This window comes from Gopherus evgoodei, chromosome 7, assembly GCF_007399415.2.
Source record: "Gopherus evgoodei ecotype Sinaloan lineage chromosome 7, rGopEvg1_v1.p, whole genome shotgun sequence".
NCBI classification, from domain to species: domain Eukaryota; kingdom Metazoa; phylum Chordata; order Testudines; family Testudinidae; genus Gopherus; species Gopherus evgoodei.
In genome coordinates this window covers 44,985,526-45,003,733 of record NC_044328.1, presented here as the reverse complement: position 1 = coordinate 45,003,733, position 18,208 = coordinate 44,985,526, and the positions used below count along the sequence as shown (strand labels likewise).

Sequence of the window (18,208 nt, the reverse complement as noted above, 5' to 3'; positions counted from 1 at the left end):
ATTTACAACAGTTGAATATAGAAATAACTGACTTTGAGATCATACTGTGTGCCTTATTATGTATGCTCTTATATTATATTATTACTTTATTATACATTTTAAGAAGCAGTTGTTTTACTTTTTTTAAGTAGTGTCACGTACTACTGAATCTGCATTACAGATGTAATTTTTAAAGGTAATTGTGCAAGGAGAGAACAAACAAAAATGATTGGGTTTTTTTGAAGGTACCATTCTAATGTAATCAGACTTTGAAAGAGCTCATCAAGTATTCAGTTGTTAGCATGGCAGTATAAAAGCTGATGACCATCATTTATCATAATCTTAACCTGAACTTCAACTATTAACAGTATTTTAATTTTTTCTGAACAGGATATCTTTGTGAGCCTCTCACAAGTGGATGGGCTCTATTTTGTCTGCAATGTTGATGACTTTAAATTTCTAGCAGATATGATTCAGCACATTCCACTAAACTTAAGAGTAAGGTATGTGTTCTGCACAGCACCCATCAACAAAAAACAGCCTTTTGTCTGCACCTCTTTGCTAAAGGTACGTTCTTCAAATATACAGTTATTTATAATTTGACTAGATCAGTCTTAAGCAAATTGGCAGTTTCCAAGTGCATTTTAAAAAGCTCACATGGAAGTAGAAATACAAACTAGCTGGTGAATTTGTAAAGAATACAACCTCTATTAACCATTCAGATAAAGGTTTGTAAATGCATTAGCTTTTCACTCTTGGAGCTCAGCTTCCACTTTAGGATGTAAATTAAAAATAAAAAGTAAAAAAAAAAGGTTGTCTAAATTTTCCCTTTATTCACATCACAAAATTCCCATAACTTGCCCATTGGGAATTTCTGAACTAGCAGAGGTCAGGAATGATGTACATATTCAGAGTTGTATGGTATTAAGCTTTGCACAGCACCTTCTAGCAGTAGCTTGCCTACAACCAACTGGTGCCATTATTAGTAACTCATTTTTTCTCAGCATCCAGTTTGTGAATAAAATAGAAGTACTTAAGCTCAACTAGATTAATCATTGATTTAATGATTGATTTAAAAAAACCCCCAAACTTAGCCCAATAGTGAATTCACATAACTAAAAACTGAAGTATTTGACCATATATGATCTATTTCATAGTGTAGTCCTGCAAAGCCTGACTTGAGTAATCTTTAGTCATGTGAGTAGTCCACTGAAAGCGGTGGAAACTACTCACGTAAGTTGGGCTTTGCAGGATCAGGCCCTTGCTCAGTGACTGCCTGTTAGTTTATATCAAATGCCGCCACATTTGTTTCTCTTTGTTTGGACAAAACACTTTTTCAGAGTAAAAAACAATTTTTTTTTGCTGCATATCAGTGAAATGAGAAATCTCTTATATGTGTGAAAATACAGATCTATATTTTAAAAATTGGCTAGTGATTTTACTTTTCTCAAATTCTGAGTGCATCATTTAAGCAGTAAAAAGGGCCTGATCTTCAGAAAATGCTTAGCTCTCGCCCTCTGAAAATCAGACCCCTGCCCAATGTCTGAATTTGGGCACCCAAAATCACTAATGACTTTTGAAAATTTAGGCCATAACTTTTGTGATTGAGTTGTCTGTTGGCAAAACAGCTAAGATTCACAAGTGTCAGTGGTTAATTTCTATTTAAAAAAAACAAACCCCCCCCCCTTTTTTTTTTTAAAGCTGAGAATAGTGTCTTGATTACATCAGGGAATGAGTATCCAACATCACTTCCTCAACCTAGAAAAAATAATCTGAAATAAGAGAAGCGTTGTTAGGATTCAACAAAATGAGCTGGCTGCTGATAGATCTAAGACAATGGGCAAAGCCCAGCTGACCATGCTAGGAGGAGATCATCAAGCCATAAAACTCTGCTCTCATTTTCTGGATAGCCCCATACTTTGCTTCTTAGCTGTGTGTATGGCCCATAACAAATTGTTTTACTGAGGCACAGGAGGGGAGAGATGGCTCCTGGGTTGAATAGTTATGTAAAAAATGTGTGGTAGTTGAAGAAAATTCTGAGCTGCATAAAGTAAAATGTTGTTTGAAATATGTGCAGACAAACTTTAGATCACTTATTAAAATACAGTAGCTGTGAAACCCTCACACTTAGTTGTTCTGATAGTTCTGTGCCTTATTCTCCAATAATAGATGTTGGTTTTCAACTCAATAAATAGATTATGAGATCACAAAAGCAGTATTGCCTTGCTAGTGAAACTTCATTCGACATAGTGCTCTGACTTAGACAGAATGTTAGTTCTTCGAGCAATTGCACCTGTCCATTCCACTTTGGGTGTGTGCACGTCCAGTGCACTAGTGTCAGAGATTTTTCCCTCAGCAGTACCTCTCAGGGCAGCTTATGTGCCCTTTTCTTCCTCACGCTCCTGTGCGATGATATAAAGGGCAGAGCTGCCCCAGCCCCCCTAAGTTACTTCTTCCATCTGTGATGGCTGTCGGAGTGTGCTGCCTTGTTACTACAAGTGTTTCCTCTTTCTAAATGTTTTCGATTGTATATAGCTAGTACTTGTTAATAGTCTTAGCGTAGTGTTTTAGTAGTAGTTCTCTTTTTTCCTTTTACTAGCATACTTAGTTTATGCTTCAGTTCCCACTGGTTCTGCATACAGATTACTGGGGCATGTCTTGGTCCCCAGGCTTCAAACCTTGCCATGAATGCAAAAAGCCAAGGTTGGTCAGTGACCTGCACAAGCTCACACCAGGGGCAGGTGCCAAATCTGCAGGGACTTTAAGCGCAGAACTAAAACAGATGGGGTGGTCAGACTAAAGTATCTTGTGGAGGCAGGCCTGTTCCCACCCTTGGAAACTTCCCGCTCAGAGTGAGCACTGAGCATCTTTAGTTTGGTTGGGAGTGCTCCTCCTGTTGTGTCAGTGCTGATCTACTTCTCTGATAACAAAGAAACAACACTGGCAAATGTCATTGAGGAGATTGAGGTCCCTGGCACTGATGTTCCAGCTGCCAAGCACGATAGAGCATGCTCAGGGCCGAGGTGCTGTCTGGTGCATATGGAGGCTCAGGCATGGTCGTTGACATGGCACTGGTACCAGTGCCATTGAGACCAACATCTAGGGAAGCACCAGCCTGTGTTGCCATTCTCTTTGGCTCAGCAGCAGCAAAAGACTCTCCCTGATGCCATCAGCACCTGAGGCATATGCTGCGGCATGCAATCTGCTAAATCTGTCAGTGCCGCATTGCGTAAGCTGTCACTCTACTCCAAGGGTTTTCATCCCTGGTGTCCAGCAGAGGCTCCACATTGGTTGGTTGGTAGGGAGCCTTGGCAGGGGAGAAATGGGGCTCCGGTGCCATATCAGTGGCCATATGGAAACCTGTGGGGGTTTCTGCCAACTCCAGATCCTCTCCTTGCTCACCCTCCTCTACATCCTCCAGTAGGTATTGTGAAGCTTCATGTCAAGAACTGCAAGAAGTCTCTCCCAGTAATGAGCTCCCAAACATGAGCAATCTGCCTGAGTGAATCCCCCTTCAGAAAAAATTCTGGAAGCACCACCTCAGCTAGCCTTAGGTTCTTCCTCATCACCCCCAGATGAGGCAGCAATGGTCAGTGTTTCCTCATATCCTGCTGACAATTACATCAGGACCTTCTAAAGAGGGTAGCTTTCACCACAGACATACAGGTGGAAGTAGAGCTCACATAGGTTGGTTGGTTGATATTTTGGGATCTGTGGGGTCTTCTCACGTGGCATTTCTCATAAATGAAACTATTTTGGAGCCCACAAAAATAGTGTGGCAAACACCATCTTCCCTGCCTCCCACTGCTAAAAGGACTGAATGGAGGTATTGCATCTCCTCGCACCAGGGTCAGTAGGCGTCTACCTCAAAATCAAGGATGCAAAGAAACTCTTTTTAGGAGAAAAGTTTAGAAATCCTGAGTTGCAGGCCAGCTGTAGAATAATCAGTGAATATTGCTGGGGCACTGTTTCTCTCCCTCTGGGGCATATTTTTAAAATTTACAGACAAGTTGCCAGAGGAGGCCAGACAAGAGTTTTTTGCAATAGTGGACAAGGTAGCCAGGACCTTGCTTCAGGTTGCATTGAATGCTTCAGATTCTGCTGCTAGAGCCATGGTATCAGCCATAACAATGCATTAAATGTTCATAGATCCAGTCATCAGGTCTTCCTGAGGAGGGACCAACACTCTTTTCACAGCAAGGAGATGACAAGTTTCACAGCCTTAACGACTCTAGGGCTATGCTGAAGCCCTTGAGTATTTACACTCCTCCCAAAGAAGCAGAAGTTTCACCCACAGTAGTCCAACCATGATATTTCCTTTATGCCTTATCAGGACCAGACTAGGAGAAAAGGGAAAAGTTACAGCTGGAGACCACCACCACCTCTTCTTTTCTCATCCTCTGTGAGCTTGTCCAGACAGCCTGGGAACACCAAACAGTCAGTTCGACAATCTTGGGAAGCACAGCATACAAGGAGTTTTGCTATATTCTCAAACCCCGTTTATTTTTCCAACAGGCTATCCCACTTCCTAAGTGCTTGGACCTATATCACTACAGACTAGTGGGTCTTAATAAGATGGAATTGGGATCCATCCTTCAGTTTATTTCTGCCCCTTGTTCCCAGCCCCATTCTCCATCCCTTTTCAGGGACCTCTCTCAAGAGGAAGTTCTCCTTTGGGAGGTACAGTCTCTCCTCCTGTCGGGAGTCATAGAGGAAGTTCCTCCTTTACACAGAGGAAAGGGATTTTATTCATGCTACTTTCGGATTGCAAAGGAAAAAGAGGCCCAGGCTCATACTAGACCTGTGAGAACTGATGAAGTACATAAGGAAAATCAATTTTCACACAGTCACTTTGGCTTCCATTATACCGTCTGGATCTTGGTGACTGATACGCTGCCCTCGACTTAAGGTGTATTTCATTGTGTTACTACGTCAAAGCCCCAGGAGATTCCTGAGATTTATGGTCAACCAATCCCACTATCAGCTTGCAGTCCTTGCCATTTGCCTGACTGTGGCCCCACCTGTCTTTACAAAGCATGGCATGGCAATGGTGGCTGCATTCCAGAGGAAATCAGAGTACAGATGTTTCCATATCTGGATGATTAGCTAGTGAGAGGCTGATCCAAGAGAAGAGAGGTGGTGCTGATAAGTGAGGAAAAGTCAATCCTTTGGCCTGTTCAGAGAATATAATTTATAGGAGCAATCTTGGATTCTTCAGAAGCCAGGGTGTTCCTCTCTCACAAAGCAGATTCCAGGCAATGTTTGACATTTTGTTAGATCTGAAAGCCCATTTTGCCATGACAGTATGGAACTCTCTCTCACTTCTGGGGCACATGGCCTCTTGTATTTACATGGTTTGGCATGCTAAAGGCTTCGTCTCAGGAAGGTGCAGGGCTGACTGAGCTTGGTGTACTTCCCAATTTGTCATCCAATGGACATGTTAGTTCGAGTGTTCAAAGAAGTCTTAGCCTCTTAGGACTGATGGATGGACCAATCAATATATGTGTGGGAGTTCCTTTTGTACCGTACAATCTACTTTGACTCTGGTTACAGATGCTTCTGCCTTAGGTTGGGGAGTCCACCTGGGAACTCTGCAGGCGCAAGGTATCTGATCTGTCCAGGATTTAGCTCTCCACATAAATGTAAGATAGTTGAGAGCTATTCGTCTAGCTTGTCACGCTATTCTCCCCACATCAAGGGAAGGATTTTGCTAGTTCTTGTGGACAATGCAGCAGCAATGTTCTTCATGAACAGACACATAGGGACCAACTTGACACTTCTATGCTAAGAGGCAATACTGTTTTGGAAGTTCTGTGTTGCTAGCTTGATCCGCATCAAATTCTCTGACCTTCAAGGTGTCCAGAACAGTCTGGCAGATCAGTTGAGCAGATCTTTCACCAGTCCCCATGAGTGGTCTCTTTCTCTGGAGGGTTCTCGACACAGAGTTGTTTGCAATCTGGTACAACAGGAGGTGTCGTCAGTTTTGTTCTAGAACAGGTCACAGTCCAGGGTTTCTGACAGATGTTTTCCTGTTGCCTTGGAAAGGCAACCTCATGTATGCTTACCTTCTGGTTCCGCTCTTTGCCAGAATGGTGTTAAAAAATCAGACAGGATCATGCTCACAAGACCCTTGTTGCACCGGCATGGTCTCCAGCATGGCTTTTCCACTCTACTGTCCCTGCCAACAAGGGCTCCATTGACACAAAAAACAGATCCAGATCTGATTTGACAGACCATGGTCTCCTTCACCCCAAACCTGAGGCTCTTCATCTTACAGCTTGGATGCTCCATGGTTAACACCTCAGGAGTTTAACCTGCAGACTGAATTGGTTGAGAGTCACCCAAAGTGAAGTAGATAAGTGCAATCACTTGAAGAAAAAACTAACCTGGTGTTCTTTGAAATGTGTTACACATGTTCATTCTATGACTCACCCTCCTTCCCTTCTATATCAGAGTCTGTCCAGTAAGAAGGAAATGGGAGGATTTGGGGGGCAGCGCTACCTTTTTGTCATCGCTCAGCACCACAAGGCAGCAGAGGATGCATGTGCCACCCCAGTGGGTACCACCAAGGGAAAAATCTCTGACGCTAGTGCACATGTAATGTGGACAGACCCCGGTCATTGGCGGGCGGGATTGAACCCGGGATCTCTGGAGCTTAATTCATGAGCCTCTACCGCATGAGCTAAAAGCCAACTGCCTATTAGCTAAAGCTGTAGAGCAGACTCATTTAACTCTCTAAGTGGTCTCGGTGCCACTAGATGGGACAGAACATCACACCCAGAAGGTGTGTGGGTTACACCCACACACCTAAAATACAGTGGACATGTACAACATATCTCAAAGAACAAAAGCTACAGAGCAGGGTAGTAACTATTTTTTTTTTTGTATTTGCCAGTATTATGATTTTCCATTATTATACTACATCACCTTTACTATATAAAAACACATGTGTCAACACAGATAAAGAGGATATAGTTTAAAAAAAAGTTGCATTTGTAACTCATACTAGTACAGTCTATTTCTGCGGCTTTGGGATGGAAATTTGAAATGGTTTAATAAATTAATATGTTGTAAAAATACTCATTTCTTGCTAACAGACTTATACAAGACCCTGTTGAATCCGTTTCTTTTCCAGTTTGCAAGGCAGTTTAGTAGAAATGAGCCTTTGACATTTGACTGGATATGCAGGCATACTAACTGGCCACTGGTCCCACCAAAGAACATCAAGGATCTTGTTCACCTTGAAGCTGTTCATGATGTTTTTGACCTCTATCTGTGGTTAAGGTATTGAAACTGAAACTTAAGCTTTATTTTGGTTTTCTTCTGGTATATTTGCAGCTCATGGGTAAATGGAAGCCATGTTTTTGTGTTGGTGCAAATTTAGCACTATATGGGAGAATGCCACGCTGACGGTTAAACAGATCTCTGTAGAACTTACTGATTGTACAACCTGAGCAGATGCAACACTTGTACTGTCAAGATCCTCTCTGATAATGAGGCAATGTATAATATGATACGCAAAGAAGAGGCATATGGGTGGGAGCGGATAGATGGTCACTTTTATACCACAAAATAGTAAGACAGCAACTTGATCTCTACTTACTCCATTGACCTACAACAGTTCTTATATTGGCAAATTTAACACTTTTTTTTTTCTTTCAGTTACCGATTTATGGACATGTTCCCAGATGCCAACCTCGTACGGGACATCCAGAAAGAACTAGACAACATTATACAAATTGGTGTGCGCAGCATTACAAGGCTTATCAGAGCTTCAGAAGCTACTTCTGTTTCTGGTGCTATAGCTGTACCAGATGACTTTCCTCTTCAGAGAACTGAAGTTAATGACAGGATGCTGAACTTGAAAGATCTTCCAGCAGCAAACCAAGAGCAATTCTCAAGTGTCACAAAGGTCCCAGGACAGAAGAGAATAAGGGGATCTAAAGCTTTGGGCTATAAACCTGCTGAAGTACAGTCGAATATGAAAAGTTACGGACAAGGATCTCTTGCTGCCAGACTAGTGCGTGAAGGACTCCTTACCCAAGAAATGTTGAAACAGCTGGAAAGAGAGTGGCAGGTTCACCACAATAACAATGGAAATTTCCCAACTGGAAAAAGAGATAATCAGAATGGTTCAAAGGGGACAGGGAAAAAGAAGTGAAATAATGACCTAATTCAATTTAATTTTTGTTAATAGAATAAATACTATTTTAATAACCTTTTCTGGCATCTCTGGATTACACTGGTGCTGTTGCATTTTTTCCCTGGTGGCTAGTTCTATGAAGTAAATATTCAGAGATGGAGTCTTGTAAGCTGAAAGGTTATTTTATTAATTCTGCTTTTTTTGACTTGTTACGCACTTTCTCACAACCATGACATTCAGCATAAGAAATACTGTGCGTTCCTATATGGAAGTTTGAATCTAAAACATCCTTACAAAATACACACTTAAACTGTTTTTACCATAATGGTCAGGTGTATTTCCTTAGTAATGAATTCGCTAATCATTCCACACCTTCATATAGTACATAGTTCAACAGATAAGTGCTATAAATGGTAATGTACCACTTCACAGGAAATCAGATTAGAATCTCATGCCTTTCAACCTTTGCCTTCCCTGAAAATGTGAAGTAATCAGGTGGAAAGCACTGATCTGTTAATGTCCTAGATGTGGGCAATTTGCAGTATTTCTCTCTCTCAGAAATTCTGGAGGTTTTAAATTCTTTCTATCTGATGGCTTCTAGGGAAAAAATTGATATATTAAAAAAAATATTTTTACCATGGGGGAAAGTTAGACACGATCTTATTCAGGGGGAGAAGGATAGCTCAGTGATTTGAGCATTGCCCTGTTAAACCCAGGGTTGTGAGTTCAATCCTTGAGGGGGCCGCTTAGGGATCTGGGGCAAAAATTGGTCCTGCTAGTGAAGGCAGGGGGCTGGACTCAATGACCTTTCAAGGTCCCTTCCAGTTTTAGGAGATTGGTGTATATCCAATTATTACCTTTATTACTTATTACCAAAGCCAAAAATGTCATACCGTAAAAATACGACGTTGGGAATAGGTGGTTTTGTGGTGCTAGCTGTAAATTCCCCAAATTGCTTTCTTAATGCTGTGTCTTTACTTTGAGTACAATCAAAAGTCTGTATATTTTCCCCAACATTTTTTATATTCCCATCATGAAAGGCGATGGCTATGCTTGGAGCCAGGGGCTCCCATTGAGTTAATGTGCTAAAAATAATAGTGTAGCCATGGTAGCATGGGCAGCTGCGAGTTGCCCTCTGTGCAAACCTGCTGGGGTCCTGTGGGTACATATTCAGGGTCGATAGTCCCTGCTGCCACTGCTTGTGCTACCGTGTACAGTATAAAATACTGTAAATACAGCTACTATTTTGGCACGCTAGCTCAGTGAGAGCTAATGCGAGTATGCCTACATGAGCTGGGAATCCTACTCCCAGCCCCCAGTGTAGAGGTAGCCAAAGTGGCTCTGTTCTTCTATGTGTTATAATGTATTTTATTTCTTGTTTAATTTCAAGTTCATCCTTCATAATTCTTAATTGTTGGAGGAGGAAGTAATATACATTATTCTAGATTAACTAAAAATTGAGAGAGTGCAATGTGCAGTGCAGTGCACTTAGACATCCATGACCACTGTACATGCGACAGAGATTTACCCAGCTAGCTTAAAATTGGCAAATTGGCTGTTTAGTTTGACCTTTTTTCAGTTTGTTGTTATCTGGCTAAGCTTGGCACAAACCTGTTTTCACAGTTTTTTTGTTTGTTTGTTTTTTTAAATGGAGTTAATCACTACATGATATTTCAAACAATTTGTAGAAGGGAAGGGAATGCTCTTGCCCTATTTCACATGCTCATCAGCATTCTAGCCCTGATAACTAAATTAGTTTGATTTGGATCATTTTAAGGTGACAGTCTTGATCTCTGGCCTTTCTTCAAAGACACCAACAAGTGTGTTTAGAGGCTGAAACGACTTTTGTCCAAAGAAGTGATTGTCAGCACTGGGGCATGTTGTAATGGCTGTGGGAAGGAAGCTACACTGCTTCTCCTGCTGTGTTTGTTTTGTAGAGAGGAGTTATGGCATTTTTGGATGTTAGAGCACTTCTCATCGATTTTTGAAAACTTGAAAGCAAGTTTGAACTTCCTTTTAACTGATTTCTGACTTTCTAAAATGTCTGGATACAAACCTACACTGATCGGGTTAAAGGTTTCATTTGCACCCCGTTTTATCGTATTAAACTCTAGCTGATATTGAGTACAACAGAATCCACAAGCTCCTGTATGGAAACAGGCATTGTGTCAGCATGTAGCAGTTTGAAAGCACCTGTTTCTTTTACTAGCTACTTCCAGTGCATTATATGTACCAGCCCCAGGGTAAGTATTTGATTAGGCTTGTGAAATGTGTGTAAGTGTTTCTAAGTTCATGTAACCTTATTTTATTTACAAAGCTAAACAGCTGTCTGACAGATTATGGCAAAGGCTTTCTCTGGACTCTCTCTTTTTCTTTCTTTTTTTTTTTAAAGGATGATCTCTCTGAGGCTTGAATTCAAAACGGTTAGAAATTGAGTGTTTGATGTGGAATGGTGAGGAGTGAAAACCACTGACCTTCATACAGACACCCCCTGGTATGCTGTTGTGGAGTTCTCTGACCCCTTGCAAATCTATGCTTTTTTAAGTTTTAGGCTACAGCCTTCAGTCCAAATTTTAAACTTCAATTCAGAACAATGTTGTATAATGCTGACGCTCCCCTCCCTGCTCTCAACCATCATGGGTATGTCACACGCAAAATCCACATTCCTGCTATACTCCCTGCTTCCGTTATGTTTTGATAACCAGTTTATCCTTTAATTGTTCACAAGGCTGCTTTTTAATGTATATTTTTAGCAAGGAAAGGCTTCATTTGGGTACTTGGCGGGGTAAGCTGAAATCTTTGTTTGAGCAACAGCCCCTTCTAATGAGAAAACAGCTAGGTAACTCTACGGCATTCTTTTGGTATTTTGCTGAGATTAGCACTACAGCTTAATTCACTGCTTGTTCCCATAGTGACTCCATAGTAACTGTTGTAAGAGCTCTGAAATTTATTCAGGCATTTCGAGGGCTGGTTTTCATAAAAGAAAGTTTTCTTTTCTTCTGAGCTAATGGCACTGTTGCCATTAGATCTAATTAACATTGCTGTCAAATTGGTCTCACATGATATGATCAAAACTGAAGTTTCAAAGCTACACCAGGAACACATTTTTTTAACAGGGGTCTAGTTTGCACAAAACAAGAACACTTACAAATGGCCGGTGTCTAGTGTTTTTGTGCCTGGAGCCTGTGCTGTGTGCTCCTACATTTCTGAAAGTTCAACATGCTTTTCAGCCTACACTTTTAAATGAATAAAAGCTTGATTCCCTGATAAAATGTAAATTGTAATTTACACAGTACTTACCGTCAGTTGGAAGAGCCACTTTAAGCAACTTTTGTTTCTGAAGACACTGTTCCTAAGCCAATTTGACCTTTCAATTCTTACACTGTTTAAAGGAAATGGAGGTTGTGTAGAAGTTAGGGTAAGACAGGTTTTTTTCCCCCCTCTCTTGCTGGACAGGGGCTTCCAGGTGTTTTCTTCAATCTCTCTGACGATGTCTTAAGTGCACATTTTATCTTGTTATTTTGCAGCCTGGTGCTGCTAATGGTTATGTCTAAAGAGAACCTTAGACAAAACTGAGCTTTGTGCAATTTGTCCTCACAAATGCATCTATCCAATATGGTAATGAAGGTGAAATACATACTTATCTCCCACTTACTGAAATCTAAATGAGAGCTTTAGAATTTGACATGGGGTGAAGCCAAGTGATGACTGTTCACTTCCCTGATACTGTTATCGCTAAACTCCAGTGTGCAACTAAGATTGGACTCCTGAAGCTGAAAATGGAGCATTTGCTTTGGAGAGCGGTGCACCAGATAAACTAATAAAACTCACTCTGTCAGAAAATAATGTGCTGGAGGGGTGAGTGGGGTATAACATCAAAATAGTTTGAACAAGTTGAATAAATTAAGCTATTAGAAAGAGTTGTCACGCCTGGTAAAACCAAGTCAGGAGAAACTTAATATTGCCCCTAAGCCCAAAAAGCCTTCAGAAAGGTCACTTTTTTCCATCAAAGTTTGCCTGTCCTGCAGCTACTGAATAAATTTATTTTGCCCAGATTTGAGCTCATTCGTATATGGTATTTTGTTGAGATGAAACTCAGGGAAGGGGAGAGGTGTTAATTTTTTTTTAAAGAGTTTTTTGTAGCTTTTTTGTGTGTGTACCACATACGAAAAATAGCTGAGTTGTCAATCATTTGAGAAACTTCAAATGAGATTTATCTGAAACTTGTAGTAAGATTTAGGACACAGGAGCATTTGGAGAAAAGGAAATTTGGGGAAGTATTCATTGGCAAATGAGAAACGATAGTGATCCTTTGGGCTCCAACAGAAGGTACTGATCCTGTAATTAGATCAATATGATTTGGAGGCCTGGGTCCATTGCAGAGTTGTGATTGTAGAGTTGGGGCTTCAGATTGTAAATTCTTCAGGGCAGGGCTTGTCTCTCTCTGTTCATGGCAGTGCCTCGCACCCTGATTGGGGAAACTGGCCATGACTGCAGTAGAATAATTATTCCTTAAATAATAAGGAATAATTATAATGGTTACTGAATGACTGAGGGAGACCTAGGCTTTCATTTGTATAGAGCTTTCTTTGGTCTTAAATGTAAAATATATGCTAGTGAGACTGCTTGTCCTCACCCCAGGTACTCGACAGCTACACTCTTCCTCTCCAGTAGCCTGAGCTCCTACCTCAACTACCTATTCCTGGCATTTTACCACCTTTTCCCTATACTCTACCAAAGAGAGGGCGAGCGAGTACTGGAATCCACATTCTCCATGCTATGGCATTGCCACCAGGGGAAACTGGGTTAATACCTACCCTTGGTGCTTGTTTAAATTTTCCCATGCTTCCCTGGGGAAATGACATCCCACTGAAGGGAGTTTCATGGAAGGCATTTGAGTGCTGAGATGACACTGTGGGATGAACCCACTCCACCATATTTGAGGGAAGAGGAAGTGGCTATCCCCTATCCTAGGACCAGACCTCTCTTTCCACCGGAAGCTTTGTCCCAAGGGGGTCTGCTCAGAAGCAGCAGGCTGTAGATGCTGCTGTACATCTCCAGTGAGAGAATCTTTCGTCTGCTCCCCCCAGCAGAGAGTGTGAGCCTTTAGCACTCTGAGTAAGAGGCTGGCAGGCAGCAGAACCATCACCAGCATCCCCTGCCTGTGGGAGGTTGGTGTTTAACAGGTGTTTCCCTTGATATAGGGGCAGATGTTGGAATTTTTTCGAGGCATGCGCACCTTTGTTAAAAGCTCTCCATCCTGGTTATGAGGCTCTTACCTGATGGTCTTTGACTATAAGATAATTGCATGCTGGATTGGAGATGATCATCTGCCTTAGAACACTCCATAATTCCTCAGGATGTGGCTGCAAAGGGAGTATTACAAAGATATAAAAGTCATGTTGTGATGCTTTACGATCTGAAAGTGGGAGGAAGGGATTGTAACTGGCTTGTTGGATAAAACACTGCTATGTTTAATATGTATGAACAAGTAACAAACCATGACACAGGTAATTGAAGCTGGTATATTCATTTGAGCCTCAGTTGTCATTTGTGCTAATGTCACTAGACTGCTCTGGCCAGAGTAGGGCCAGTTTCTTATTTTTAATGGCTATTAGTGTGTTGAAAAATCAGTTGAATGGAAACAGTAATTTTCTTTCTTTTCTCACGCTCCTACTTATCCAAAGCAAGGATGCACTGAAAGCCTGTGATTGATTGAATTTGCTATCAGAATGAAACCGACAAATACCACTTGATTAACAAAATTTGTCTGGTAATTAAAATCTTTGAGACATTTTTCATATGGCATTTAGTTATATTCCTAATGAGAGAGTGAAAATTAAACCTGTGTTAGACACACAATGAGCTTTGGATCAAAGAAGAATGAAGCTTAAAAGGTGATGCTCTCAATTTAATTGGCCAGCCAGCACTGTGACTCAAATGAGAAAAGTACATAATGAGTAAAGAAACAGGTCGTGTGTGTGTGTGTGTGTGTGTGTGTCTATGTGTGTGTGTCTTGTTAGTACTAACTAAAAGATGAATCTGGGAGAAATGAACTATGATCTCAGGCTGGCAAGGTGTTTTAAAAAAAACCAAACACAATTTAAAGTGAAAGGTCTAGTTTAGAAATACTCTTATTTACAGCATGCTCATCTTCTTTGCGTTGCAGTTGGCTTTTCTGTTCTTGTTTCTAGTATTTATTTGACAAAAACGTTAAAAGCTAGAGATATAGTTAAATTCAGCCCTGACGTCTATAGATGCCTCTCTCAATGAGAGCTGCACACCTTAAATTATGATAGAATTTCTCTCTGAGTAAGACTGAGTCTAATATTAAAATTGTCCAGCTGCCAAATGGGCCAAATTTTTCCCTTGCATATGCAGTTCTGAGCACATACGTCTTCAATTTTGTCATCACAAGCAGCCAGAGATGACACATACCTGTTGATTACAGGGGGAGGGGTACAATTTAAAGGTTCTAGTGGTATGCAGCGGAGTTCAGGGCAGGGCATATAAGCCCTGGCAGAAATAGGGGGGCACATGACCCCCTTTCCTGCACCCTCCACGCATTGCCTCTGCAAGCAGCATGGGCAAAGGGAGAATGATGTGTGCAAGTTGGGAATTGCAAGGGGGTAAAACTTGGGGCAAATGTTGCTTGGCCAGGGTGAGTGTGAGTGCTTACTGAGACGAGCCCCAGGGAATCATGTGCTGTGTGTACAAGAAAGTGATATACACCTGATTCAGAAACACAGGTTTGTCTCAAAAACTGGAATGCTAACCAGATGAAAGAAACATCCTGAATTCCAACAGCTCTGCATAACTTTGTAAGTGATCTAAAGTTCATTGAAGCAGCTTGTGTTTGTCACATTCTTGTGGAAGTCTGTCAAATGCTGCACAAGATGGTGCTGAGTTAAGCAAAGAACATTGCATAGTAACTGGATTGTTAAGTGGTAAAAATTCCTGAATGGGCTAATACACATCTTCCCCCCCCCCTTCACGTTGGCAGCTAGCCAGATGCTTACTATTAGACAATAAAGTGTGTACCAGGGGAAGGGAGGGACTGGCTGGGGGTGGGAAAGAGAGAGAGACAGACTGAAGTTTAATCATTGAACCAACCAAACTGGATGGATTAAGTCCTGGATTTGATTTCGCAGGAACTCTAATATCTCACTCTGGGAAAATGGCTTTGTTGAAGTCTTTCTAATACTTAGCTCATGAACAAGATCTGCCACTTTGGAATTAATTATTCACAGCAGTTCTGTCACCACTGAGGCACCAATAAGCTTCAAGAAAATGTTTGCTGTGCATTTATTAGCTTTTTATTTTACAAAACTAAAAGAAGATCAAATCAAAAAGGTAAGGTTCAAATTTATTTGTGGTAAGATTGATTTGGGTTACAGGAGAGCAGAGACTTTTACTGTATGAGCAAAAAGAGTGTGGATGCTGTGTAGTATGCTCCTGGCAAAGAGGTGGAGATCAAAGGGTTGGTAAATCTTTGGACTTTAAAACAGTCCTTGTTTTCCTTTAGTCTTCAGATCTGATAAACATAGAATAGCGCTAGGAAACAAAACTCTGTATATAGTGAATGTGTAAATAATCTTCAATAAGGGAAGACTACAATATTAGCTCTGAGGCTTCTTTCTAAAAATGCTCAAGAACAAAGTGCTCTTCGGCATACTGCTGTAGTGAAGCATAGTATGAGAAACTTGCACTCTTGTTTGGTTGCATTGTCACTTTGATTTAGACAATGAGGTTGAGGTTTTCAAAACTGAGAAGGGGTCTGAGTCAAAGTTCACTGAAACCAATGAAAAGACACCCATTGTCCTCAGTGGCCTTTGGATCGGACCCAGGGGCATTTGGACACACAACTCCTGTTCATTTTAATGGGAAAGTTTTTATGTCCAGATCTTCTAGCTGGCTTTGAAAATCTCAGCCAAGATGTTTGATTGTTAATTAAAATTCAGATTTGTAAACTCTGAAGTCCTAGACAGACCAGACTTTCAGCTTTTGATGTGTGAACAAACTAGCTGATGGTGCCCTGCCTTGGGCACACAGCAGATAGCAAAGTCTAGTCTCTTGGCAAAGCGCTGGTATGTGGGCTCATGGCACTGCAGCATAAAACCCTTACACACTCTGCACACTCCTTGAGTTAGTCTTCTGCACCTCTGTTAAACCCCTGATTTCCCACCTCCTGTCCTAACACCACCTCACCCTTACGGTCTGGCCACCTGTTTCTGGCGAAGAGGGATCTACACTAGACTCCCTTTGGGCCCTGTCATTGCCACTCTTGCTAATGAGCTGGAAGAATGGCTGTTAAGATACATGAGCAAACCAGAAGCAAGAGTGGGCTGTTAAGCAAAGGAGCAAGAGGAAATGAGCCAAGATCCCCATGAGTGACATAAGCCCCACCTCTGGGCTAGTCCAGCAATAGAACAAGGTTGGATCACCCCCCGCCCCCCTGAAAAATAGAGTGCCTTGTGCTGGAAGGGCTTGCTGGGTGCTCTCTCAATGGCCTTCCTTTTAGAAAGAGGATGAGTGGACATTGCAATGGGTAACATGCTGCCCAGATCATAACAAGCAGTGCTAAATCTCAGATTTTCCCCTCGGTCTGTGATAAACCTCAGTTTGTGTTCCAACATTTTTTTGTGATCATAACTAAGGAAACAAGCAATGGCACTTGGAACAGCATGTTTTCTGGAATTGTTTTTTTTTTTTCCTGCAAAATACCCTGAGTTTATTGATGTACAATTTTAATGAAAGAATCAAGCCATTGTCGGGTTTCTGGGAGTGACATTTAAAAAAAAAAAAGCAGTCTGCTACTTGCTGCAATCAAAGCCAACCACTTGGAAGTATTTTTATGGATCCCAGATATAAGCTGTCTCTGCTACAACTGATTTTTCATTAACCAAAGATGTGGGGAGACTCCAGAGCCCTCCTCAGCTCATCACTGCTACAATGACAGTTTCACAGGAAAGGCAAGACACTGAACACAAGGGCTGTATTGGTCCAATAGGATGAGAGGGAGCTGGTTAGATAGAATTTTACTTTCTATAGAGATTTTCCTGATCTTATGAAGGTCCCTATCTTTATAATCAAACCACTTAATGATATGACCTTGCTTTGGTTGTAAAGCAGTTTAGAGATCACAGGAGGCTGTGTTTGGCCTTTCTGGAATGTTTTGTTTTGAAGAGTTCCCTTATCTTAAGTGCAGATGCTCCTAAAGGGTTTATGCTTGTCCACAGTCTGCTGCTAAACAAGGTGATTGTCCAAAGTGAGCCAGAGAAAATGCAACTAGAATACACATTAAGCCTAACCAGCATGTACACACACATTAATTGGTTTTTTTTCTAAAGGCGGCTGATGATCAGGGGGTGACCTTTGCAAAAGGAGAGATGTAATAACTTTTTTATCACTATTCAGATAGTTCTGTCAGAGACTTATCAGCTTCTCTGGAGAAAAGAGTGTGTGTGTGTGTGTGTGTGTGTGTGTGTGTGTGTGAGAGAGAGAGAGAGAGATGGCAGTGTCTTAGAGAACTTGCCCTTTCTCTTTATCTTAAAACATATTTCAATATAATGTTTTCAGCGGTCTCTCGTTTACATGATAAATTTCTAAATTTATTCCCAGGGTCCTGGCTGCACCTGATATATTTGCCTGTTTCTTATCTGGGTTTTCATCTTGTGCTTTGGATAATTTTGGCTCATTGGTTTTAAATGGGACTGTGAATGAGTCATTTTAGTTTCCAGAAATGGTCCATCCAAATATCAGTATCTGACGATAGAACAGGCCAATCTATCCCCAATCCCATTTAAATGAAACTGCCTCTTAGCGGCTCACCATTACTTTACCATAACTTGCTGTACAAGCACTCCAGTCTCCACTGTTGAACCCCTTTCATGGCCAATGGCCAAGAAACAGCTCAGACAGCTAAAGTAGGGCTGCAGTTTAAAACAGAGAACTCCAAAGATGGAAAAGAAATTAGCATTTGGTTCCCTATGGACCTGCTCCTCTGAGGAGGAGAGCACACTCAGCTCCCATTGGTCCAGTGCTCACCATTCCAGGCATCATTCAGCACCTCACAGCACGAGGTCC

At 41.4% G+C, this 18,208-nt stretch overlaps 1 protein-coding gene and 1 pseudogene across 3 annotated transcripts in view; both read left to right on the top strand.

The window, feature by feature from the left end:
- SUPV3L1 (Suv3 like RNA helicase) overlaps positions 1-8,196 on the top strand; it is a 36,017-nt gene extending 27,821 nt beyond the window's left edge. For all 3 annotated transcript variants that reach the window (XM_030570091.1, XM_030570092.1, XM_030570093.1), the window contains 3 exons: positions 370-546; positions 7,115-7,263; positions 7,642-8,196. In XM_030570091.1, the coding sequence (XP_030425951.1) occupies positions 370-546; positions 7,115-7,263; positions 7,642-8,140 (825 nt within the window). In that variant the 3' untranslated portion in view covers positions 8,141-8,196. The remainder of the gene's footprint in view (positions 1-369; positions 547-7,114; positions 7,264-7,641) is intronic.
- Positions 8,197-15,253: 7,057 nt separating this feature from the next.
- Positions 15,254-18,208, top strand: part of LOC115654475 — a 39,631-nt pseudogene continuing 36,676 nt past the window's right edge.